The sequence below is a fragment of the Pleurodeles waltl genome, chromosome 6, assembly GCF_031143425.1.
Source record: "Pleurodeles waltl isolate 20211129_DDA chromosome 6, aPleWal1.hap1.20221129, whole genome shotgun sequence".
Classification (NCBI taxonomy): Eukaryota; Metazoa; Chordata; class Amphibia; order Caudata; family Salamandridae; genus Pleurodeles; species Pleurodeles waltl.
In genome coordinates this window covers 1,523,904,948-1,523,930,333 of record NC_090445.1, presented here as the reverse complement: position 1 = coordinate 1,523,930,333, position 25,386 = coordinate 1,523,904,948, and the positions used below count along the sequence as shown (strand labels likewise).

The following is a 25,386-nucleotide window of genomic DNA, read 5'->3' as shown; positions in this document are numbered from 1 at the left end:
CACAATTTTAATCCTGTCATGCTTCATCGTCCCAGTTATTGCAATTCATGCTTTATTATCTAAGATGCAGTTACTTCAATAATACCTTATTGAACTATACTCTGCCTCTGATTGTCCTTCCATATGTGAGACTAATTTAACTGAGAGAAACGGATGAGATCTGAGTGACCACAATTTCCCTGGGGAGTCAATTGTGTCATGCACTCAGTTGCCCAATCATCCCTGCTCTTGGGTGGAGATGAGGCACTACTAGTTACCCGGAGCAAAACCCGGATTAGGCAGACAGATGTCACCTGTAATGGGTTCAGACTCAGTCCCCCACAGTGCAAGTGATTCTGCCGCCCAAATCCAGTAGTCTCATTAGGATAATGAGAGCCTATGTGACACTACAGCTGAGATGATGTAGAACTGCAAAATTCTGGATGTGAGGCCAGATTTGGGTAAGAGGGCCTCTATTTGCATGAATCATTGGTCCTGGGTAACATACTGCCACTATCCAAAGGTTTGAGAAGTCAACATTATAAATCAATTTTTAATCTATATCATACGCAGACAGGGGGAGCTAAGTGGGGAGGTAGGTCTGGACACATGAGTAGCAAATGCAATAGGTGTGGGTCAAAGCAAGTAGATATCATTCACATGTTTTATTCATACCCCAAATTGGATAGCTTTAAACTGGATATCTAGAGGTTTCTGAGTTCAGTTATTGGCAGACAGTTTTGGCTACCATCTATTATGATTCTTTTAGGTGTGACTGGAGGGATAGAGGATTTGGAAACACTGAGGAGGGCAGCATATTTACTTTTTATACCCATGGTGGTCACCCATCTGTGTATTGCTTCGGAATGGATTAACACCGATCCTCCAACTTTTACAATGTGGAAATCAAGACTGATATCTGTATACAACATGGAAATAAGCTTCTATAAGTGTAAAGGGTGAAAGAAACAAAAGCATGGGCCCAGAATATGGGCTGCGGTTACCAATAGGGTGCAAGGGTTGATGCCCCAGGTATGTTAGGGGACTGGTAATTAAGTTTGGAAGATATGTGTCATTACTGATTGTTTTTTCTACCCTTTCCCTTTTAGGCGCCAAAGACGCATTCCTCAGGATACGGCCTGGGTTGTATGTTTACGCCTTCCATTTGGTATCTTTTATGTGCCGTAAGAGCAGTATTTTTAGGTAAGGTTTTTTTTTTTTTGAGGAATTGTATGCTGTGTATAAACGTGAGACGTTGTAACTTTTGAGCAAAATCAATACATTAAAAAATTAAAAAAACAAAATGACAATTGTGCGACACAAAATAGTGTGTCACAATATTCAAAGTTGACTTTCTAGTTTGCAAAGAACACTTTGCGACATAAAGCAAAATTGCAAAGAAAAGTGGAATGTGTTGAGCTTCCCCCTCTGTGAGTCATTATACAACGAATCATTGAATAATGACCACTACAGGCACCCTGCCCAGTGTCGTTCCCCGTTTTGCCAACTTTTATTTTGAAAAGCAGCCGCTTTGGCTGCTCTTAAAAAATGTCAACATGCAGGGAATGCAAATGCAGGTTTGAGGTCTGTTCTAACCTCCCCTCCCCCCGGCTTTCGTCCCAGCATGTACAGGGATTATTGGGGACTAACAACAGTGCTCCTACCACAAGCATATTAATGACGATGGTATTGTGCCTCCCTGCGAATAGGCATTGTGCATTGTGACTAATAGGTACATCCTTCACTGAACAAAATTAAATTGAGGTCACAAACCAGTCCATATGTAAAAGCATCAACTGGTTTGTGACCTCATCCATATTTCTTCAACTATCAGAATCTCATCAGACGGATGTGCACAATTGGAGGATTTGACTTCTGATGCTTTTGTGAAATTGTATGGACAACTTCGCAAAATGTTTCTTAAATTATACCATAACACTTAATCAAAAGTAAGTTTTCAGGAGGAAAAACATCAAAATAGTCTTATTGCACAGAGTTGTATTAAACAAAATCATTTGGTGAAAACAATCATATTTTTCATTTTTATTGATCTATAAGGTCGATCGTCTACAGCTTTGTTATGTTGTAGAAACAAAAATCAAATTAAAAAATGTGCAACTTACTGGAATGAGGGGGGGCGAGAATCCCCAATACCTCCGGTTCTCTCAATGGGTGGAGGGAGGTCTGTGTGGCTCTCAGTGCACTGGGACCCTGCGTCAGAGTGAGAGCTTTCAGCCAGGACCAGCTGCAGAAGAAGATTAAAACAGACCACTTAAGTCTTTCATACTGGTCAATAAGGCTTCACATCATAACTTGCTCTATTATTCCTTTCAATTATTCCTCAGGACAAGTCTGTACGGCAACATTGAAGAGCTTTTCCACCACAGATGAGAGATGCAGCCATCGTTTTTGCACAGTGATGGCGAATGCAGACAGCAGTAGTGATACCAGCAGTGAGAAGCAGAAAAAATAAATATAGAGGGGTAGGAGAAGCAGGAATAATTGAAGAAGAGATAGAGGAAGGCAGGGGTGCTTGGAAGCGCACTTCTAACTGCTTTTCTTTTCTTATGAATGGCCAGCTTGGGCCCAGCACTCAATAATGAAACTCCTCGTTCGGCTCGTACTATGGCTTCTCATTTCATCAGCGAATTTCAGAGGTGGTAAAAAATTATAATGATTATCAAAACCTATCAATAATATTCCTGCAAAACACTCTCAGCCTTACCATGAAATTAGCAATCGTCCTGCAACGGGCTGATATGTTAAAGCTGTGTGATCTGCTGCACTTAGAAAAGATGTACACAGTCCGGGGTACCAAGAAGAAGTACTAGTGGGCTTCCTGAAGCTCCGGGAAGTAGCACTGATGTGAAAGCGACATTGTTGTAGACTGGGGAGAACTAAACATTTAAAAATGACAATGACATGGGTTGGAAAAGTGGCTGGACTATAGTTATAGTTTATATTTCACACAGTTGTTCGCATTATGACTGCATAAGCTGCACTCCCTATGTCTGGCAGCCGTGGTTTTAAGCAATATCTGTGAGACATGATTTTAAGGTGAGGCCAAAGCGCCACAGGCAAGGCCGTCTGTGACCATCCACGCCTGTACTGTACCCAGCGCCAGAAACTCTGGTCCTCTCCCTCCCTCCATTACCATGCTGCAATCCTCAATGCACTCAACTAATGCCACTGCTCCACACCCTGCCTCTTCACCACATCACACAACATAGAGAGAGCATGCTCTTGATCTTCCTCTAACTTTTCATGCACTCATCCACACATAACACTCAGCAGGCTGACTACAGTCAAGATCCCACTCTCTGACACTCACCCAGTCTTGCAACCACTCACAGCGCACGCCACTCTCGCCTGAATGCTCCTCATCCCAGCTTACTCACCAAACACACCACAGAGATCTGGGACCCGCTGCACAACAATGTGCAAGAAACAACTATTTTCTGCCTCCAGTATCCAGCAAATCCAGTAAGATTGTTACATAAATCTTCTCACTTTGAAGTAAGAGAAAGAAAAGTAAACAAGCGCAAAAGTAAACAAGCACCCTCAGAAGACAGTGCCTGACAGCTGACCTTAGTCTTTGAATGCACAGCAAATGTGACGCGATAAGAACAAGTTTTGCAGGCCTGTTTACAGACAGGGAGTATTTGGAAGCATACGGTAAATAAGGTTTGGGGAAGGGAAAGTACGAACTCAAGAAGGAAAACCTAAAATATATAAAGTCAGCAAATGGAAATCAAGAAATTGTGAGTTACAAACCATAAAGCCAACGGCAAGCGACATAAAGAATGCATTGCTAGGTCAGCTTTCTGAATGTCCCCAAGTTGTCTTCAGCACACCATACAGGTGCGCAATCTTTTAGGCCGCAGCCTAAAAAATACTTCAGGGAAAAAGAAAACGCATGGATCTGGCACTATCTATTTTCCCGTAAAGTGCCCAATATTCGTGAAGACAACAGAATTGATTTCAATTCAAAATCTAAAAAATATATTTTGCTGATGGTGTTGGGCCCTGGAGAGCGTGGACCATGGGTACAATGCCCTTTCTCAAAACCTGTGGTAGCCCCGGTACAATCAATGAAACAATTTAATTTTGACTCGAAGGTTACGTCTAAATTGCCCAATTGGCAAACAACCAGAAAAGCCATTTGGGCATTATTCATACACATTCAACCAGAAAACCCATTTTCACATTATTTCCTTATCGTGGAAGCAGGTCTTGCCAGTCATCATGCGGTGTACCATTATCTTGGCTTTCTTTTAATTTGAAGTTAGTGATAATTTGATGTTGCAACAGATTGGAGGATATCCTCTCATACAAGATGAGGGATGTAAGCAATGAATAGCAAGCAGACCCTATAAAGAGAAGCATTGCTCTTGCAAGGCTCCCTAAGCACAACCCCACCTCAGGGAGAGAATGTCTCCTAAAACTACCTGGGCTCTTCAAACACATGGGTGATTTCAGAGGCATCTTCTAATCTAAACTCGGCCTCGACAAACATTTATGGCAGTGAAATGTCATGTAATTCATGGCATCTTGAATAACACTCGAAATGCCCATGATAACACCATTACAATTGAGTAATGTGAGTAAAAATAATTTGAGTAATTTGGGTAAAATAATATTGAAGTAGCACTGCAACAACCTGAATGAACAGGATAGGAGCTGTAGTTGTACATGTCAAAGGGTGGTTTTACGGCAAGACCTGGAGGCTAACATTTTGCATATTTCTTTATTGCCACCACTCACAGCAGCACCGTTAAAGAACGTCGGAACATTGAACTTTAGAATCTCAAAACCATAAACCCAGAGAACCCCCTGTCCTCAGCCTTCTTTTTTGCTGCTGCTCCTGCAGTTAGGTCCTATGAGAGAGGTGTGAGTGATTATGGATTGATTGTGGTATTATATATTTATTTGTTTTAAGATCAATTTTATCAGTATTAAGTTATATGTATATGTATATGTTGTGGGATAGATATTTTAGCAGTATTATGACTGGTATCTTTGTCAAAATAATTTCAGTTAATCCTTCTATGTAGTTTTGACACGTGTTGTTCTTGTTGAATTAGGATGTAGACATGTAGACAGGGTCTATTATGAACTCCTCATATTTCTGGGCAAATAAGAGAATATTTTATTCAATATACCTTGTTGGGGTTCCATTGTGGCGGTTAACTGTTTGACGAGCTTGCGCTATGAGACCTAGGTGTGCGAGGCTCGCTCTCTCATTGCTGGCTTCTCCTTGTGCAGATTTCGAAGGTGTCCACGACTCATGTGTTGTTCGTGCGCATAACCACTTGGGTTCGGAGCTCTGATTTTGGGCTGATTTTTGGGGCTGATTTTTTAATCCCTATATGTTTCTGCGGAGTAACTAGGAGCAATGTGAGCTCTTGTTAATATTTTAACAGAGGGCTTCCTTTACCTCAAGACCCTTTTATTCACATTGATATTAATGGAAATAGGACTGAGTGTTGGAGTCCATTTGAGTGGGTGACGGTTGTAGCTGGCAGCCATTTTTAAGGTTTAGTAAAATATGAGGCCTTGTGAATGAACAATCCGGTGCTATAGATGTCAGTCAACAGTTACTTTGTCAGTTACTAGTGAGGATAAGATCGGTTGCTGTTTGAATTACGGGCAGTAGGTGGTCAGGATCTGTGGTGAGATTAGGTTTGAAGGATTTTTGGTTGTGTGTATAGAAGTAGTTAGACTTCTATTTAAGGTTATTATTTTTGGGAACATTGACTGTGGCATTATGACTGATGTCTCACACAGCAGAGGAAGCTATGTTGGAGGATAAGTTTAAGGTTGCTTCGGAGAAAATCTCCTCAGACTTGAGCTTACAAATGGATAAAAAAATTGAGACTATGATGTCCTGTTATAAAATTGCCTCAGAAGATGAAAACTTTTGGTCGGCTGGGGAGTCCGCCAAGTATACTTAAACAAGGGAAGGTGTCTAGAAAGAGGAAGCACCTATCTGGTGAGTTTTTGCTTTAAAAAAATGGAAGACTGCTTTAGCAGAACTAGGTAATCGTGTTCGCACGATCCAAGAGAGTGTCAAGAACACACGTTGTAGGCAACATAAAGGCCCAAACAGGGAATCTAAGAACAAAAGGAAAGGTCGTACACATAAGACGGTACATTGTCATGAGTCTTCGGGTACTGCCGAAGTTGAACTAAGTTGCTCTTATGATTTTGAATCAAGTGACACAGGAGGCTATGAGGTGGTTGTAGTTAAGAAGATTAAGGAAAGAGGAAAAGGTACGTCTAGTTATAGTTTGTGCGACCCTATGGGAGACTCTATGTTTGATCCTTTCCTTTTAAGACATCATCTTTCTCCCGAGTGGTTGCCTCTGGAGCATGTAGGAAATTAAGTGCAAGTCTGGATGATAAAGAAAATCCATAAAAGGGGTCAAAGTCAGGTTGAAATCGGAATGTCCTAGATCTTGTTTGGAGGATGAAGTGTTGGTGACACCTGAGTTGGGCCCTATGATTTTGGCTTTTACTAACAAAGAGGGGAGAGTCCCATGTAAAGGGTTGGATAACGAATTAAAAATGTGCCAGGACTGCCTTTTGGATGTGGTAGGTCCATTGACAAAGATTTTTGATTTGGTTGAGGAGGCATATTTAAAGAAACACATGGTGGGTGTCGAAGATCTTCGACAATGGGTCAAAAGGGCAGTATGTCTCTTAGGGAACGTAAATACTGCTCTTTCCTTGAAACTAAGAAAAAGCCTACTACTTAAGATTGATCCCAAACTGGTGGGTTTGGCAAATAACGAGGCAGGTCCATCAGCTAAGGGCCTGTTATCAGGAGACAAATTCACTAAGTCTATATCTACATTTGTAGGGGCCTATTCTTCTACCCAAACGTCACAGAGGGATAATAGGAGAGTACTATAAGAACAGGTTTTTGGTTGGGCTGGAAGAACAAGGGGTCATTTTTCCAGCCGAGGTCTGGGTATTACGAGAGCATTGTTTTCCAGCGGCTATGCCCCCTCATACACTTCTTGGAAATCATCCTTCTATCCGCAACGTCAGCGTCCAAGAGGACATGGAAGACGCAGCAATTATTGGAATCAAGGATCAGGAAAGGTCACGCCTTACTGTTACCCCAGTAAAATTGTGCGTCAGACTTGCCCAGTTTTATCATAATTTGTTTTGAGAGCCCAAAGATCCTTGAGTATTACAGGTGGTTCAAGGTTATCAAATAGATTTTTCAGGAGAACCAGTTCAAAGTTCGGCCCCCAGTGGAGCTCAGTTCAGTCCAGAACAGGAGGAGTTGGTGGCAAAGAAGTTGGGGAACTAAAAGAAAGGAATGCCATTGTAGAAACAGGTGAGGAACAAAGAGGTTTTGTGAGCAATATTTTCCTGGCGGAAAAGAAGGACAAGGGTTTGAGACCAGTTATAAATTTAAGAAGTTTGAACGATTCGGAGCAGGGGGTGTATCACCATTTGAAAATGGAAGGGATGCATATGTTGAGAGACATTCTACAAGCAGGAGATTGGATGTCAAGACTGGATTTGAAAGATGCATATTTGACGGTTCCAATATGGGAACCTCACCAGAAGTAACTCATGTTCAGGTGGGGCGAAAAAAATGGAAGTTTGTTTGCCTTTCGTTTGGTTTATCGTCTGCCCAATGGTGTTTCACAGAAATTTTACACCTGGAGCGTCTTATCTGAGAGAGATAGGGGTATGATTGATCATTTATCTAGACAATATTTTGATCATGGTTCAGAGCAGGGTGAGGGTGAAGGAACATACTAAGTTGTCTGTCAGTTTATTGGAGCCTTTAGGTTTTGTGGTCAACAGGGAAATGTCTTGTTCAGTTCTGAATCAAGAGACTCCATTTCTAGGATTTCAGGTGAATTCTATAGAAGGGGTTTTGAAATTACCAAATGAAAAACAGAGGCGGCTACAAAAGGAATTTCAGAAAATTTTAAAGCTAGATCAGATTTGGCTGAGGATGTTAGATGATGTGGTTGGCCTTTTGTCATCTACAATTCAGGCTATTTTTCCTGGTCCTTTGAATTACCGTGCTCTACACAGACTAAAAGCGTAAAATTTGAGAAATGGTATGAAATACTCAGAGATGCTTGCTCTTTAAGCAGAGGCGAGGGAAGAGCTCAAATGGTGGTTGAAAAATATGGATGCTTAGAATGGGAGAACAATTTTTGGAGAAACCCCAGAGCTGATAATAGAGTCAGATGCAAGTTTTGATGGATGGGGTGCTCGGTGTGGTTGACTGTCAGCATGAGGTCAGTATATGGAAGAGGAGAAATACATGCCCAGAAAATGTTTGGAGTTGCTAGCAGGATCTTTTGCAATAAAATGTTTCACAAAGGACGAGGTGAGATGTTCAGTGCTTCTGAGAACGGACAATGTGACTGTGGTTCGCTATGTGAACAAACTGGGTGCTTCAAGATCAAGTCATTTAACAGACATAGCAAAGGTGTATTGGGTTTATTGTCTGAAGAAAGGATTTTTAATTCAGGCAGAACATATCCCACAGTTGAGCAATGTGGAGGCAGACTGGTGTTCTCAGAATTTCAGAGATTCCAGTGACTGGATGCTATGCAAACATATTTTCTTGTAAGTGCAAGATGTTTGGGGTCCCTTTGGGGTGGATCTCTTCACCAGTAGGATAAATGCTCAATTGAACAAGTTTTTCAATTGCCGCCTGGATCCGGAGTGAGCAGGGATAGATGCCTTCCATCAGAATTGGAGGGGTCTCAACCCATATGCTTTTCCCCCGTTTTCACTGATTGCACTTATGACATTATTAGCCTGCACGTGAAAGGAGACAATTGTGCTGGTAACTGCACTTTGAAGAGCTCAGGTGTGATACTCTATTCTGTTGGAGCTGTCAGTGGGTTTTCCAATTCTGTTACCCTGGTTTCCGGAACTCTTAGTGGGCCCGACAGGGGAATTTCACAAGTTAGTAACATCAAGGCAGTTGAGGCTAGTGGAATGGAGAATTTCAGGAGAGTATGGGAAGTACCAGGTCTTTCATTACAGGCTTTGTCTCTATTAAGGAATGCTGGGCTCCGGGTACAAGAAAGATGTAAAAGTTGGCATGGCAAAAATGGGGTTACTGGTGCTTAGAAAGAGACTTTGGTACCGTTTCGGTGTCTTCAGTGTAGGCGGTAAATTTTCTGACAGAGAAGTTTAAGAATGGCTTGTCTTATAGAACAGTGGATGTGTATAGGTCAGCTATTGTTGCAGGACATCAATTGGTTAATGGATCTACAGTTGGACAAGATATACTGGTGCGTATGTTGATGAGGAGTATAAGAGTAGCTAATCCTCCAGTTTCCAAATATAATTCAGTATGGAATGTGTCTAAAGTTTTTGATTCCCTGATTAGTTGGAATTCAAATGAATGGTTGTCTTTAAGAGACTTATCCATGAAATTGACAATTTTGTTATGCTTGGTTTCATTTAAAAGGATCTCTGATGTGAAAGCATTGGATGTGACAAGTAGAATTTTTTCACCTGAGGGTGAATACTTATATCTATTGAAAAACAATGAAAATAAATTAGCATTCAATATCTTACCCCTTTTTTGAAGACAAAGAGAATTTGTGTGTGGTTAAGTGTGTCACGAAGAATGAGAAGAGAACGGCGCATCTCTTTTAAGAAAACCTTTTTGGCAGTGTCTTCTCCAACTCTTGCAAGATGGGTGAAAGAGATAATGAGTAAAGCAGGGGTGGACATTAGTGTGCAAACTCTGTGAGAGGAGCGGCTGCTTCTAAACCTTTCTTGATGGGCGGTTCTTTGTAAAATATCCTACATTGTGCTGATTGGTCGAATGATGTGACTTTTAAGGAAATTGTATTTTAAACCAGTTGCAAATGTAGCAAATTGTTTATTGGAAAAGCTTAAACCGTGCACAATATTATCTTCCAGGTTGTCCCATAAAATATACATTTTCCGCAGCCTGGTGGGCAGAAAATCTGGATTTTATTAAAGACGCAGAGGCTAATATTATCCCTCCCATTACTCCACCCTGATTTATAAATTCATTTTCTGTTTGTCACATAGCACGAGGGCAAGCATAATGGTGATCGTGAAATGATTTTTCGAAGAGTTGCTGGAAATCTTTGTTGGATTGGTCAAGGACTACATTGTTAAAAAAATTGCTGGTTCCAAAGACTGATATAGAGACTGTTGTGTATTTGAAAGTTATTTATCAACGCAGCTGCTAAAAAAGAAGGCTGAGGATTGGGGGTTCTCGGCGTTTATGGTGTTGAGATTCTAAAGTTCTATGTTCTGACGTTCTTCTGATGAGAGTGGTGTCAATAAACAGATATGCACTCTATTAGCCTCCGTGTCTTTAATAAAATCCAGATTTTCTGCCCACCAGGCTGTAGAAAATCTACATTTTGTGCTCTTTTTTAGCACAAGACATGCCCTCGCATCCAGAACAGATGCAAGGACATATTTCAATGCTAAATAATACGCAAAATGCCAGATTGCCATTTTGTGTACCTGCGCATAACTTTTTTGAGAATTACATGTAGTCTCTGTAAAGGAAATTATGCAAATTTCACACAGTCCTAATCTGAACAACAAAATGATGGGTAAATTCGAAACTATGTTGAATAAGTATAGTTTTGAATAAGTCATGCCAGAAGATTTCACTTCTGGGACACATAGATAGCTGAACATGTTACTGACTCGGGCGCACAGATTAGTGGGGTAGAAGAGAAGGGCATGGATCAAATGGTTAACATGGAAGCACAATGTGCAGACAATGCCATTTATAAATAAAGAGGGCTAAAATCCATAATTTCCACAGAGTACCGTGATGGCTCTATCCCTCCAAGCACGGAAGCAATTACTCCATCAGTTCAAGTCGATGGGGCGCGAGTGCAGGGTTCCGACGGAGAACACTTAATTTACTGTACAGCGTCACGTCTCCTCTGCCTGGGCTAATTAGGAGAGAGAGATGCAGATGCGTATGGCAGCGGCACAGGAGTTAGTATGGGAAAAGCAATTTGCGGTCTGAAATTCAGGTCAGAACTTCAATGCTGAAGGCTGACAGCTTCAAATTGATAAGCCGCGTGTCCTTATCAACACATATTAATGAAACAGCAGAGAAATAAACACAGCATTGAAAACAAGAGCAGGGAGGAGGCAGATGGGAGTATAAACTAACCACAAGAAGTGCTGTGCGAAGTACAGTATAAAGGCCAATTGCGTAAGGCAAAATGATGGGACCCCTGCTGAATGCATGGGGCCAACCCAATCAGGGGAGCCCCGCTTATGGTGGCGGCGCAGGGCCGGAAGGGGTGGGGATGGGATGGGGATGGGATTGGGCGCCACGGCCCCCACCTCTGATAGAACTTTGCAGCCAATTGGCTGTTTGGGCTGCTGCGGGCCCGGATGCACTTTTGTGCTTCCGCGCCACGCATAGCAATGACTACACAGGCCCGCCTTCAAAGAGCAGCTGCGGTCGGTGAGAGCTTCTCTTGCTCACCAACTGGGTTTAAAGCTCCAACGACCCTCTGAATGACATTGGGGTTTCCTTGTGGTGACCCCCACAACCACCCCCATTCATTTTTCTCTGTTTTCTTTTTCTTTTCCAGGGCCTACAGCGAGGAGGAGGACGCTTCCTCTGGAGGGACAACGCTAGCAGGCCAGTACGCCTCACAGGGAGCCATACAGGTTTGAGCTGAGCTTATCGAGTTTATCTTGGTGGTGGCTCCTGTGGGGCTCCTAGGAATGCTGGGTGAGGGGCCTTCGGGCCATATGTGTGGGGGTCGTACTGGGTTAATTTCATTGGTAGGGTAGGGTGGTGAGCCCTAGAAACTCCAGTCTTTTGTGTTTTTTGAGCCTTTGTGTTTGTTAGGCATTAGGCATCAGGTTTTAGCAGAGTTTAGGTTGGTGGGTTTTGGGAAAGACCAATTTTGGGGTGGGAGGTTTGCAGGGGACTAGCGGTCATTGGTGGTGGTGCACTGAGGCAGTGACCTGGATTGTGGTTTTGGGGGACATGCTACTCTTTTCCTGGGTATCAATCACTGGCAAGGGTATTGGGCCACCCCTGAGGCGGCAGTTATTCATGTAATTATAGTTACTAACAACTCAGGTTCTTGATTGGCTAGGTTTGTTTGGGCGCCAGTGGATAGTTTTCCTTTATTGTATCTGCGGCATGGAGGCGATTGCGCAGAGGGGTGCAAAATGCTTGCCTACGGAAGCACTAGAGGCTCTGATGCTTAGAATGAATGCTATGGACCAGGCCATAGCATCCTTGAAGTCCCAGCCAACTGCTACAGTGGAGGTGCCTGATGATCAGGTGAACATGTCCCGGCAGGCGGGAGTACCGCCAATGGATGCATTCCCCCCCACCGTTCCGAGAAGGGTGCGCGGGCAGAGAAAGGGAAAGGTGGATGGGGAAGGGAAAGTGGATGCCACCCCTGAGCAAGTTTTAGATCGCATACTGACTTTGGAGGGGCTGGCCTCACCACAGCCTTCACTACAGTCCATGGTTAATGCATCGGCGGTTGTGAGTACGGTCCAGCCCACAAGTGTTTTTATGAGTCATGTGGCAGCTCAGACAAACAACTGAGAGCAGCGCAGGGTTAGGACCTGTTTGTAATGTATCCCCTGGGTGTTTCTCACTGTGGGGAGGCTGGTCAGCTGGACCTTGCAGGACATCTAGCTTCGGTGTTACCATGGCTTTCCGAGATGGGTATGCTGCCCACCTCTCTGGTGGGGGGCCCGTTGGCAGGTACTAGTGAAGGCGACGTTATGGAGCAGGCTTGACGTTTGGTTTAACATCTATGTACCGGGAAAGGCACCATGGGACCCCGGGGAAAGGACAGGGGTCGGGCAATAGAGAAGGGGTGCCGAAAGCCAGTTACTCATCCTTAACTCCTCCTTAACTCCTCCAGCGGGGGGTCAGGGGACTCCTGCTACAACGTCCTCTGCGCAGCAGGTTGCTTCTGTTTCAGGGGCATCCACCCAACAGTCGGGTAATGCTCCAGCAGTGACAACCCCTATGGTGACATCTTCTCTGACCCAGGGAGCTGCCCTTTCAGGTACTGGTCATTCTTCCCCCCTTAGAGACCTGGGTGATATTTGCTCTGAGCATGAACAATTGGGACTGCATGTGGCAGTAGAAGTGGAAGGGGGCTTACATCGATATATTTGGCTAACTGGTTTCAAATCCGAAGAGTGTGCGCACTCGAGGAAGTGTGCACACGGGCCTCGGAGGAAGAAAGTGGAAGAGTCTTTGTCGAACTGGGTGAAAGCTTTCTCCATCTATCTGGCCATTTTAGCAGAACGCTTCAGTGATTTAGGCGTCCAGTTAGCCTGTTACCAGAAAAGGATCGTGGGGGCACACGATGAGTATGGCGGCACGGCATGGAAAGACTATGCTAGGGAATTCAGGAGAATCAAGGCCAATAAACCTACATTAGGATGGGATTAGATACATGTAATTACTTGGTTGTAATACACAAATCACAGTCAGGGCCCCAGGCACCAGCTCTTTTGTGGGATGTCGGGGATTTCCTTAGGCACTGCAGGGGGGGGAGGGGGGAGTTTGAGGCCAAGAGAGGGGCCTTCTGGGATTACAACAGGTGCACATGCTCACGGTCCCCCTGGGACCTGCCGTTTCAAGCACTGCTGTTCTTTCTGTGGCCAGGCCTCCCACTCCGAATTCAAGTGTTTCAAGAACTCACGGGATAAGGGTGGCAAGAAACAAGAATGAGGATTCGGCAGGCAATGGGCGAGGTGTTTCTTTCTTCGTTAAGGCTTCATCCCGTTAATCTATTAGCTATGGTCCCTTGGCTTAATTCCTACTCCAATCAGGCAGCTGGGCAGGTTGTGTATCTGTGTTTTAAGGATGGTTTCAGGATATCAGCTCACGGCTATGTGGGCTCTCCCCATTGCAAGAATCAGCTGTCTCTGAAGTCCAACCCCGGGATGCCTAGGGCTAAAATTCTAAAGGAGCTGGGTGTTGGTGCGGGTAGCTCGACCTTTTCAGGAAGTTCCCATGCAGGGCTCTGTCTGTTCTCCGTTAGGGGTGGCCCCAAGGAAGAACCTGGCGAGTTTAGATTAATACACAACTTGGCTGCACCAAAGGACCAATCAGTGAACGAGGCCATTGATGGGACACTGTGTTCTGTCAGGTACGCTTTGCTAGATCAGGCAATTCAGATGTAAAGGGAGCTGCGGCCTGAGGCTCTGATGGCAAAGTCAGACATTGAATCTGCATTTCAGTTGTTACCGGTCCATCACAAGAAGTGCTGTGCAAGGTTCGGAGGGCAGTATGAAGGCCAATGGCATAAGGCAAAATGATAGGACCCCCTGCAGAATGGGAAAGGAGCCTCTTAGTCTCCTATGTCTCATTGGTCCCAGGAGCAGGTTCAAGACTGATTTACATATGGCTGGGTCCAAACTTGGGTGGCGTGCTGGGCAAAAAAACAATAGATTTAACACCGATCTCATGTCTGTGGATAAATGCTTGCATTGTTCAGCATACCTGTCTATCCTCTGTTCTTTTTGCTTTTGTCGCCCTAAGTAGGAAGGGTATGCCCAGGCACGGGTCCCGTGCTCACTGCACCACTGGATTCAAGTTAGCCTGGCTGATGAGGGACTAGACTATTCCCATGGAGTGCACAGTCAAGACTGATTTGCATATGGCTGGGTCCAAACTGGTGTGGCATGGTGGGCAAAAAAATGATGGAAGGTGGGACAAGTATGCCTATACATGGGTCCCGTGCTCCCCATGTCATTAGAGGTAAGTACCCTGGTTGATGATGAGTGATACCTCAAAACTGGTCCCAGGATACTTGTTTCTGGTCCAAGGATATCCTGGCCTGGCCATTTGGGATGGACTGTTCCCACATGAAGCAGGGTCAAAACAGATTTGCATATGGCTGGGTCCAAAGTGGAATGGCATGGGTGGCAAAAAATGATGGACTTAGGGCCAGATCTTTGTCCTGGGGGTGAATGTTGGACATTGTTCAGCATTCAGTTATTTTTGCATTTGTCACCCTAAGTAGGACGGGTATGCCCAGACATGGGTCCCGTGCTCCCCATGCCGCTGGAGTCAAACTAGCCTAGATGATATGGGGGCCCTGAAACCAGTCCCAGGATGCTTGCTTCAGGTGAAGGAGGATCTGGCCTGGCAATTCAGGTTCGACTGTTCCCATGGGGAGCAGGGTCAAGACTAATTTGTATATGGCTGGGTCCAAACTGGAAAGGCATGGGTAGCAAAAAAACGATGGATTTAGGCCCAGACCTCAGTACTGTTTGACACTGTTCATCATTCCATCCATTACTTATTCTTTTTAGGTCGAGCGTGCAAGCGCTTTGACCTGTTGTAAGTATTGTGGGCTTTTAACCACACTCATCACTTTCACTCGTTCGTGGGCTTGCCTTTCAAAAATCCTTCGTTATCATTGGTAAATGCTTTACGTTTGCCCCTCCTTGGGGCAGTTTGGTTACTGCCTTAGACACCAACCCTGTTACATGAATAATTGCACGTCTGCCAATACATTTGGCTACAAGCGAACTTCTCTTTCTTTTTGTGTCTCTCCTTTCCGCTCATGCTCATGGCGGCCATGGCTCTTTAAATTGGCTCACTTATGTCAACTGTTTTACTTTTCATTTTCAATTTATGTGGCTAGAAAAGTCCAGTTAGGAATTTACAATGCCAATAGCTCTTGCTAGAGCAAACGTGAGACTTATTGCATTGCAAATGCTTGTTGCATTTGTCAGCCTAACCGGAACGGTTACCCAGATATCGGTCCCTTGCTCCCAATGCCACTGGAGTCAAGCTAGCATGGCTGACGAGGGGTGATACCACGAAACTGGGCCCAGGATGCTTGTTTCCGTTCCAGGGAGGACCTGAACTGGCAGTTTGGGCTGGACTGTACACATGGAGAGCAGGGTTAAGACTGATTTGCCTATGGCTGGGTCCAAACTGGAATGGCATCTGAAGAAAAAAAAATGGATTTAGGCCCAGACCTCTGTACTTGGATGAATGTATGACATTGTTCAGCATTCCGCCCATCACTTGTTCTTTTAGCATTTGACGCCTAAGTAGGACGGGTAGGGCCAGACGTGGGCCCTGTGCTCCCAATGCCACTGGAGTCAAGCTACCCTGGCTGATGAGTTCCAGGATGCTTGTTTCGGATCCAGGGAAAGCCCTGCCTGGAATTTTGGGCTGAGCTGTTCACCTGGGGAGCAGGAACATGACTAATTTGCATAAGGCTGGGTCCAAACTGGACTGGCATGGGTAGCAAAAAACAATGGATTTAGGCCCAGATCTCTGCACTGGGGGTGATTGTTTGACACTGTTCAGCATTCTATCCATCACTTGGGGCCTCATTCTGACCCTGGCGGACGGCGGAGGCCGTCCGCCAGGGTACCGCCGCTGAATGACCGCACCGGCCATTCAGACATTTCCTCTGGGCCGGCGGGCGCTCTCCAAAAGAGCGCCTGCCGGCCCATTGGAAATGCCCCTGCAACGAGGACGCCGGCTCAGAATTGAGCCGGCGTAGTTGCAGGGGTGCGACGGGTGCAGTTGCACCCGTCGCGTATTTCAGTGTCTGCTTAGCAGACACTGAAATACTTTTCGGGGCCCTCTTACGGGGGCCCCTGCCGTGCCCATGCCATTGGCCCCGCGGCACCCCCTACCGCCATCCAGTTCCTGGCGGGCGAACCGCCAGGAACAGGATGGCGGTAGGGGGTGTCAGAATCCCCCATGGCGGCGCAGCAAGCTGCGCCGCCATGGGGGATTCTAAGGGCAGCGGTAAACCGGCGGGAGACCGCCGGTTTGCCTCTTCTGACCGCGGCCGAACCGGCACGGTCAGAATGCCCTGCGGGGCACCGCCGGCCTGTCGGCGGTCCTCCCGCCGACCCTGGCCCCGGCGGTCTTAGACCGCCGGGGTCAGAATGACCCCCTTGGTCTTTAACATTTGTCGCCCTAAGAGGAACAGGTGTGCCCAGGCGTGGGTCCTGTGTTCCCCCATGCCACTGGCTTCAAGGTAGCCTGGCTGAAGAGGGGTAATACCCAAAATCCGGTCCTAGGATGCTTGTTTCTGGTCCAGGGAAGACCCTGCCTGGCAGTTCGGCCTGGACTGTTCCCATGGGGAACAGGGTCAAGACTGATCTGTATATGGCTGGCTCCAAACTGGAATGGCATGGTTAGCAAATAAACGCTGGGTTTAGGCCCAGATCTCTGTACTGGTGGGGGGTGCATGTTTGACATTGTTCAGCATTCTGTCCATCACTTGTTCTTTTTGCAACTATCACAAAACGTGGTATCTTATGCCATATAGTTTGGATGTGTTGCCACGTAATTTAGAAAACCATGCTGCACAATTTCTTATTGCCTTACTACAAAACTCCAGAGGCACTGGGCATAGGTGCATGATATGCAGCAAGTCAGCATTGTTAAAATGAATCTACATTCACCACAATCAAAAGTGTTTAAAATGAGTTCCAGGCATAGTTGAGCTGGTGATATGGGACACTAGGATTTCTCCCACTAGGGCTAGACTGAGGAGTGCTTTTAAGAGGTGGCCGGACGGAGGGCTCATCAGCTATTCAGCCTTGGAAACAGCCCTGAGGGAACGTGTAGGAGGCTGGACTGGCTTGTAGTGAGTACCAAGGGGTACTTGCACCTTGCACCAGGCCCAGTTATCCCTTATTAGTGTATAGGGTGTCTAGCAGCTTAGGCTGATAGATAATGGTAGCTTAGCAGAGCAGCTTAGGCTGAACTAGGAGACGTGTGAAGCTACTACAGTACCACTTAGTGTCATATGCACAATATCATAAGAAAACACAATACACAGTTATACTAAAAATAAAGGTACTTTATTTTTATGACAATATGCCAAAGTATCTTAGAGTGTACCCTCAGTGAGAGGATAGGAAATATACACAAGATATGTATACACAATAGCAAAAATATGCAGTATAGTCTTAGAAAACAGTGCAAACAATGTATAGTTACAATAGGATGCAATGGGGAAACATAGGGATAGGGGCAACACAAACCATATACTCCAAAAGTGGAATGCGAACCACGAATGGACCCCAAACCTATGTGACCTTGTAGAGGGTCGCTGGGACTATTAGAAAATAGTGAGAGTTAGAAAAATAACCCTCCCCAAGACCCTGAAAAGTGAGTGCAAAGTGCACTAAAGTTCCCCTAAGGACAAAGAAGTCGTGTTAGAGGAATAATGCAGGAAAGACACAAACCAGCAATGCAACAACTGTGGATTTCCAATCTAGGGTACCTGTGGAACAAGGGGACCAAGTCCAAAAGTCACAAGCAAGTTGGAGATGGGCAGATGCCCAGGAAATGCCAGCTGCGGGTGCAAAGAAGCTTCTACTGGACAGAAGAAGCTGAGGTTTCTGCAGGAACGAAAAGGGCTAGAGACTTCCCCTTTGGTGGACGGATCCCTCTCGCCATGGAGAGTCGTGCAGAAGTGTTTTCCCGCCGACAGAACGCCAACAAGCCTTGCTAGCTGCAAATCGTGCGGTTAGCGTTTTTGGATGCTGCTGAGGCCCAGGAGGGACCAGGAGGTCGCAAATTGGACCAGCAGAGAGAGGGGACGTTGAGCAAGACAAGGAGCCCTCTCTGAAGCCGGTAGCACCCGGAGAAGTGCCAGAAACAGGCACTACGAGGATGCGTGAAACGGTGCTCGCCGAAGTTGCACAAAGGAGTCCCACGTCGCCGGAGACCAACTTAGAAAGTCGTGCAATGCAGGTTAGAGTGCCGTGGACCCAGGCTTGGCTGTGCACAAAGGATTTCCGCCGGAAGTGCACTGGGGCCGGAGTAGCTGCAAAGTCGCGGTTCCCAGCAATGCAGAGCAGCGAGGTGAGGCAAGGACTTACCTCCACCAAACTTGGACTGAAGAGTCACTGGACTGTGGGGGTCACTTGGACAGAGTCGCTGGATTCGAGGGACCTCGCTCGTCGTGCTGAGAGGAGACCCAAGGGACCGGTAATGCAGCTTTTTGGTGCCTGCGGTTGCAGGGGGAAGATTCCGTCGACCCACGGGAGATTTCTTCGGAGCTTCTGGTGCAGAGAGGAGGCAGGCTACCCCCACAGCATGCACAAGCAGGAAAACAGTTGAGAAGGCGGCAGGATCAGCGTTACAAAGTTGCAGTAGTCGTCTTTGCTACTATGTTGCAGTTTTGCAGGCTTCCAGCGCGGTCAGCAGTCGATTCCTTATCAGAAGGTGAAGAGAGAGATGCAGAGGAACTCGGATGAGCTCTTGCATTCGTTATCTAAAGTTTCCCCAGAGACAGAGACCCTAAATAGCCAGAAAAGAGGGTTTGGCTACTTAGGAGAGAGGATAGGCTAGCAACACCTGAAGGAGCCTATCACAAGGAGTCTCTGACGTCACCTGGAGGCACTGGCCACTCAGAGCAGTCCAGTGTGCCAGCAGCACCTCTGTTTCCAAGATGGCAGAGGTCTGGAGCACACTGGAGGAGCTCTGGACACCTCCCAGGGGAGGTGCAGGTCAGGGGAGTGGTCACTCCCCTTTCCTTTGTCCAGTTTCGCGCCAGAGCAGGGGCTAAGGGGTCCCTGAACCGGTGTAGACTGCCTTATGCAGAATTGGGCACATCTGTGCCCAACAAAGCATTTCCAGAGGCTGGGGGAGGCTACTCCTCCCCTGCCTTCACACCATTTTCCAAAGGGAGAGGGTGTCACACCCTCTCTCAGAGGAAGTTCTTTGTTCTGCCATCCTGGGCCAGGCCTGGCTGGACCCCAGGAGGGCAGATGCCTGTCTGAGGGGTTGGCAGCAGCAGCAGCTGCAGTGAAACCCCAGGAAGGGCAGTTTGGCAGTACCAGGGTCTGTGCTACAGACCACTGGGATCATGGAATTGTACCAACAATGCCAGGATGGCATAGAGGGGGCAATTCCATGATCATAGACATGTTACATGGCCATATTCGGAGTTACCATTGTGAAGCTACATATAGGTAGTGACCTATATGTAGTGCACGCGTGTAATGGTGTCCCCGCACTCACAAAGTTCAGGGAATTGGCTCTGAACAATGTGGGGGCACCTTGGCTAGTGCCAGGGTGCCCTCACACTAAGTAACTTTGCACCTAACCTTTATCAGGTAAAGGTTAGACATTTAGGTGACTTATAAGTTACTTAAGTGCAGTGTAAAATGGCTGTGAAATAACGTGGACGTTATTTCACTCAGGCTGCAGTGGCAGGCCTGTGTAAGAATTGTCAGAGCTCCCTATGGGTGGCAAAAGAAATGCTGCAGCCCATAGGGATCTCCTGGAACCCCAATACCCTGGGTACCTCAGTACCATACACTAGGGAATTATAAAGGTGTTCCAGTAAGCCAATGTAAATTGGTAAAAATGGTCACTAGCCTGTCAGTGACAATTTGGAAAGAAATGAGAGAGCATAACCACTGAGGTTCTGATTAGCAGAGCCTCAGTGAGACAGTTAGTCACTACACAGGTAACACATTCAGGCACACTTATGAGCACTGGGGCCCTGGGTTACCAGGGTCCCAGTGACACATACAACTAAAACAACATATATACAGTGAAAAATGGGGGTAACATGCCAGGCAAGATGGTACTTTCCTACACAACCCCCCCCAAACGAAGGACAATAAGACTAGCCATGACCTGATGAGTCTTCATTGTCTAAGTGGAAATATCTGGAGAGTCCATCTGCATTGGAGTGGCTACTCCCAGGTCTATGTTCCACTGTATAGTCCATTACCTGTAGGGATATGGACCACCTCAACAATTTAGGATTTTCATCTTTCATTTGTTTTAGCCAAAGTAGAGGTTTGTGGTCTGTCTGAACAATGAAGTGAGTGCCAAACAGGTATGGCCTCAACTTCTTCAGAGCCCAGACCACAGCAAAGGCCTCCCTCTCAATGGCAGACCAACGCTTTTCTCTAGGGGTCAACCTCCTACTAATAAAAGCAACAGGTTGATCCTGGCCCTCAGAATTAAGTTGTGATAGGACTGCCCCTACTCCTAATTCAGATGCATCAGTTTGGACATAGAATTTTTTAGAGTAACAAGGGCTTTTCAGGACAGGTGCAGAGCACATGGCCTGCTTCAGCTCCTCAAAAGCTTTCTGACAGTTTGCTGTCCATAATACCTTTTTAGGCATTTTCTTGGATGTGAGGTCATTAAGAGGGGCTGCAATGGAGCCATAGTTCTTAATGAACCTCCTGTAATACCCAGTGAGGCCTAGGAAGGCTCTCACCTGAGTCTGAGTGGTAGGGGGAACCCAATCAATAATTGTTTGGATTTTCCCCTGAAGTGGTGTAATCTGTTCCCCACCAACAAGGTGTCCCAGATAAACCACCTTACCCTGCCCTATCTGGCACTTTGAAGCCTTGATAGTGAGGCCTGCCTTTTGCAGGGCCTCCAAAACTTTCCATAGGTGGACCAGGTGATCATCCCAGCTGGAGCTAAAGAAAGCTATATCGTCCAAATATGCTGCACTGAAAGCTTCCAGCCCTTGCAGGACTGTGTTCACCAACCTCTGAAAAGTGGCAGGTGCGTTTTTCAAACCAAAAGGCATTACAGTAAACTGGTAATGTCCTCCAATGGTAGAAAATGCAGTCTTAGGTTTAGCATCTTCTGACAATTTGATCTGCCAATACCCTGCAGTCAAGTCAAAAGTGCTTAGATACTTGGCAGATGCCAGTGTATCTATGAGCTCATCTGCCCTGGGTATAGGGTGAGCATCAGTTTTGGTTACCAAGTTGAGACCTCTATAGTCTACACAAAACCGCATTTCCTTCTTTCCATCTTTGGAATGGGGTTTTGGTACCAGTACCACAGGAGAAGCCCATGGACTGTCAGAGTGCTCAACCACTCCCAGTTCTAACATTTTCTGGACCTCTTGCTTTATGCAGTCCCTGACATGGTCAGGCTGCCTATAGATCTTACTTTTGACAGGTAAACTGTCTCCAGTATCTATAGTGTGCTCACACCAAGAAGTGGTACCTGGCACAGTAGAGAAGAGTTCAGAGAATTGATCTAGGAGATTTATGCAATTGTCTTTCTGCTCAGCAGTAAGACAATCAGCCAAAACTACACCTTCCACAAGAGCATCTTGTTCTGTGGAAGAGAAGAGATCAGGTAGAGGATCACTGTCTTCTTCCTGTCCCTCATCAGTTGCCATGAGCAGGGTGAGATCAGCCCTGTCATAGTAGGGTTTCAGGCGGTTGACATGGAGCACCCTAAGGGGACTCCTGGCAGTGCCTAAGTCAACTAAATAGGTGACTTCTCCCTTCTTTTCAACAATTGTGTGGGGACCACTCCATTTATCTTGGAGTGCTCTTGGGGCCACAGGCTCCAAGACCCACACTTTCTGCCCTGGTTGGTATTGAACCAAAACAGCCTTCTGATCATGCCATTGCTTCTGGAGCTCTTGGCTGGCCTGAAGGTTTTTACTGGCCTTTTTCATGTACTCAGCCATCCTTGATCTGAGGCCAAGTACATAATCCACAATATCCTGCTTAGGAGCTTTTAAAGGTTGTTCCCAACCCTCCTTTACAAGTGTGAGTGGACCCCTAACAGGGTGTCCAAAAAGAAGTTCAAAAGGGCTGAAGCCCACTCCTTTCTGGGGTACCTCCCTGTAGGCAAAAAGGAGGCATGGTAGAAGGATATCCCATCTCCTGCGGAGTTTTTCAGGGAGACCCATAATCATGCCTTTGAGAGTTTTATTAAATCTCTCCACCAGTCCATTTGTTTGTGGATGATAGGGTGTTGTGAACTTGTACGTTACACCACACTCCTTCCACATGGCCTTTAAGTATGCAGACATGAAATTGCTTCCCCTGTCTGATACTACTTCCTTTGGGAAGCCCACCCTGGAAAATATTCCCAGGAGGGCCTTTGCCACTGCAGGTGCTGTAGTGGTCCTTAAAGGAATGGCTTCAGGATATCTTGTGGCATGGTCCACTACCACCAAGATAAATCTATTGCCTGAAGCAGTAGGAGGGTCAAGGGGGCCAACTATGTCAACCCCTACCCTTTCAAAGGGAACCCCAACCACAGGCAGTGGAATAAGGGGTGCCTTTGGGGTGCCACCTGTCTTGCCACTGGCTTGACAGGTTTCACAGGACTTACAAAATTCCTTTGTGTCCTCAGACATCCTAGGCCAATGAAACAATGGAACCAGTCTGTCCCAAGTTTTCATTTGACCCAGGTGCCCAGCTAGGGGTATGTCATGTGCCAGGGTTAGGAGGAACTTTCTGTACTCCTGAGGAATCACTAATCTCCTGGCAGCTCCAGGTTTAGGATCCCTATGCTCAGTGTACAAGAGGTTGTCCTCCCAGTAAACTCTGTGAGAGTCACTGACATCCCCATTAGCCTGTTTGACAGCTTGCTGTCTGAGACCCTCTAATGTGGGACAGGTTTGCTGTGCCACACTCAGCTCCTCTCTGGCAGGCCCCCCTTCACCCAAAAGCTCAGCAGTGTCTGCTTCCAGCTCCTCTGGTGTAGGTTCTGCACAGGGAGGGAATTCTTCTTCCTCAGAAGTTGAATCCACTGTAGAGGGAGGGATAGTAGGAAGTGGTTTGCTTCTACTAGCCCTAGCTTTCGGGAGCACTTGGTCCATTCTTCCAGGATCCAAGCTTCCCTGTCCTTTTTGCTTTTTGGCCTGAGCCCTTGTCAAAGCAAAAATATGCCCTGGGATGCCCAGCATTGCTGCATGGGCCTCCAACTCCACATCTGACCAAGCTGATGTCTCCAAATCATTCCCTAATAGACAGTCTACAGGTAAATCTGAAGCTACCACAACTTTCTTTGGACCAGTAACCCCCCCCCAGTTGAGATTAACAACAGCCATGGGGTGGCTAAGTGTGTTGTTGTGAGCATCGGTTACTTGGTACTGGTGACCAAGTAGGTGTTGTTCAGGGTGGACCAGTTTCTCTATGACCATAGTCACACTGGCACCAGTGTCCCTGTAGGCCTGAACCTCAACACCATTTATTAGGGGTAGCTGCTTGTACTTATCCATATTAAGGGGACAAGCAACTAAGGTGGCTAAATCAATAGCCCCCTCAGAGACTAACACAGCCTCTGTGGCCTCCCTAATAAGGCCAACCCCAACTAAGTTACCAATAGTGAGCCCAGCTACTCCCTTGGATTGGCTATTAGTAGGTTTGCTCCCACCACCACTGCTATTAGTAGGGACACTAGGTGTAGCAGTAGGGGTTGTAGTGGTAGGAGGCTTGGTGCCTTTCTTTGGACAACTGGGATCTGTTGTCCAATGGCCTTTTATTTTACATAAATAGCACCATGGTTTCTTTTCCTTGTTCTGATTAAAAGAGGGTTTGGGCCCACCACCCCCACCAGAGTGTTTTTGTGGGCCTGATGAAGACTCATTTTTAGATTTGTCCCCACCCTTGTCAGAAGACTTACCATCCTTCTTTTTGTTGCCAAATTTGTCACCCCCTGTATGAACTTTTCTGTTCACCCTTGTTCTGACCCATTTGTCTGCCTTCTTTCCCAATTCTTGGGGAGAGGTCAGATCAGAGTCCACCAAGTACTGGTGCAACAAATCAGACACACAATTATTAAGAATATGCTCTCTCAGGATCAAGTTATACAGGCTGTCATAATCAGTAACTTAATCACTATAATGGGTAGTCAGGGTGCAAAGCGGCCGCACTCATGGCGAGTGTACATATGAGTTATAAGTCTTGAAAGTAGGGTGTGGTGCAAGTGATCATATGCCCTACTACCCTTAGGCAACAATACTGTGTAGGGTTGGTACACAATTAATATAATACAAGAGAGATCACAGCACACAGTATACAGTAGTAAAACATCAACAAGATTAAGATATTTTGTCGTTGTATGAAATGGTCAAACAGATAAGAGTTAGAGTCTTGTCTTCAGAGAAAAGTTCATTTATTCGGAACGAAGTAACGTTCAGTGAGACAGAAACCGTTTTTCCAAAAACAGCCAAGCAGCCAACACGTGTTTCGTCACACCAGTGACTTTTTCAAGGCTGTAAATAAACATATATATGTATACCTAATATAAGTATAGTAATTCAGTACAGAACGCAATATAAAGTGTGACTTGATAGTGACATTATATACAGAGAACAGATGCGTGAAAAGTGACAAAATTAAAGGCACTGTAAAAGAAGCAAAACTTGAACCGTAGGGGACATGGCTTCAGCGTGCACCAGATTATTACTGGAAAAATGTTCCAGGGCACCCAAGTCAAAAAGATAGTCCAAAAGAAACAAACGAAGAAAAAGAAAACAGCCCAGGTGACCTAAAAGAATCGAGAAGAGAGTATAGTGAAGACAATTATCCAAATGGAGGTAGTCACAACAACTTTTACTGTAGTGGTGAAAACCCAGCAAACCAAGAGGTGTAGTGATGAGAAAATGTTAAAAAGTA

At 46.0% G+C, this 25,386-nt stretch overlaps 1 protein-coding gene across 5 annotated transcripts in view; it reads right to left on the bottom strand.

Annotated features, from left to right (window-relative positions):
- DVL1 (dishevelled segment polarity protein 1) overlaps window positions 1–25,386 on the bottom strand; it is a 523,691-nt gene that overhangs the window by 233,116 nt on the left and 265,189 nt on the right. For all 5 annotated transcript variants that reach the window (XM_069241071.1, XM_069241067.1, XM_069241072.1 and 2 more), the window contains exon 3: window positions 2,103–2,224. In XM_069241071.1, the coding sequence (XP_069097172.1) occupies window positions 2,103–2,224 (122 nt within the window). The remainder of the gene's footprint in view (window positions 1–2,102; window positions 2,225–25,386) is intronic.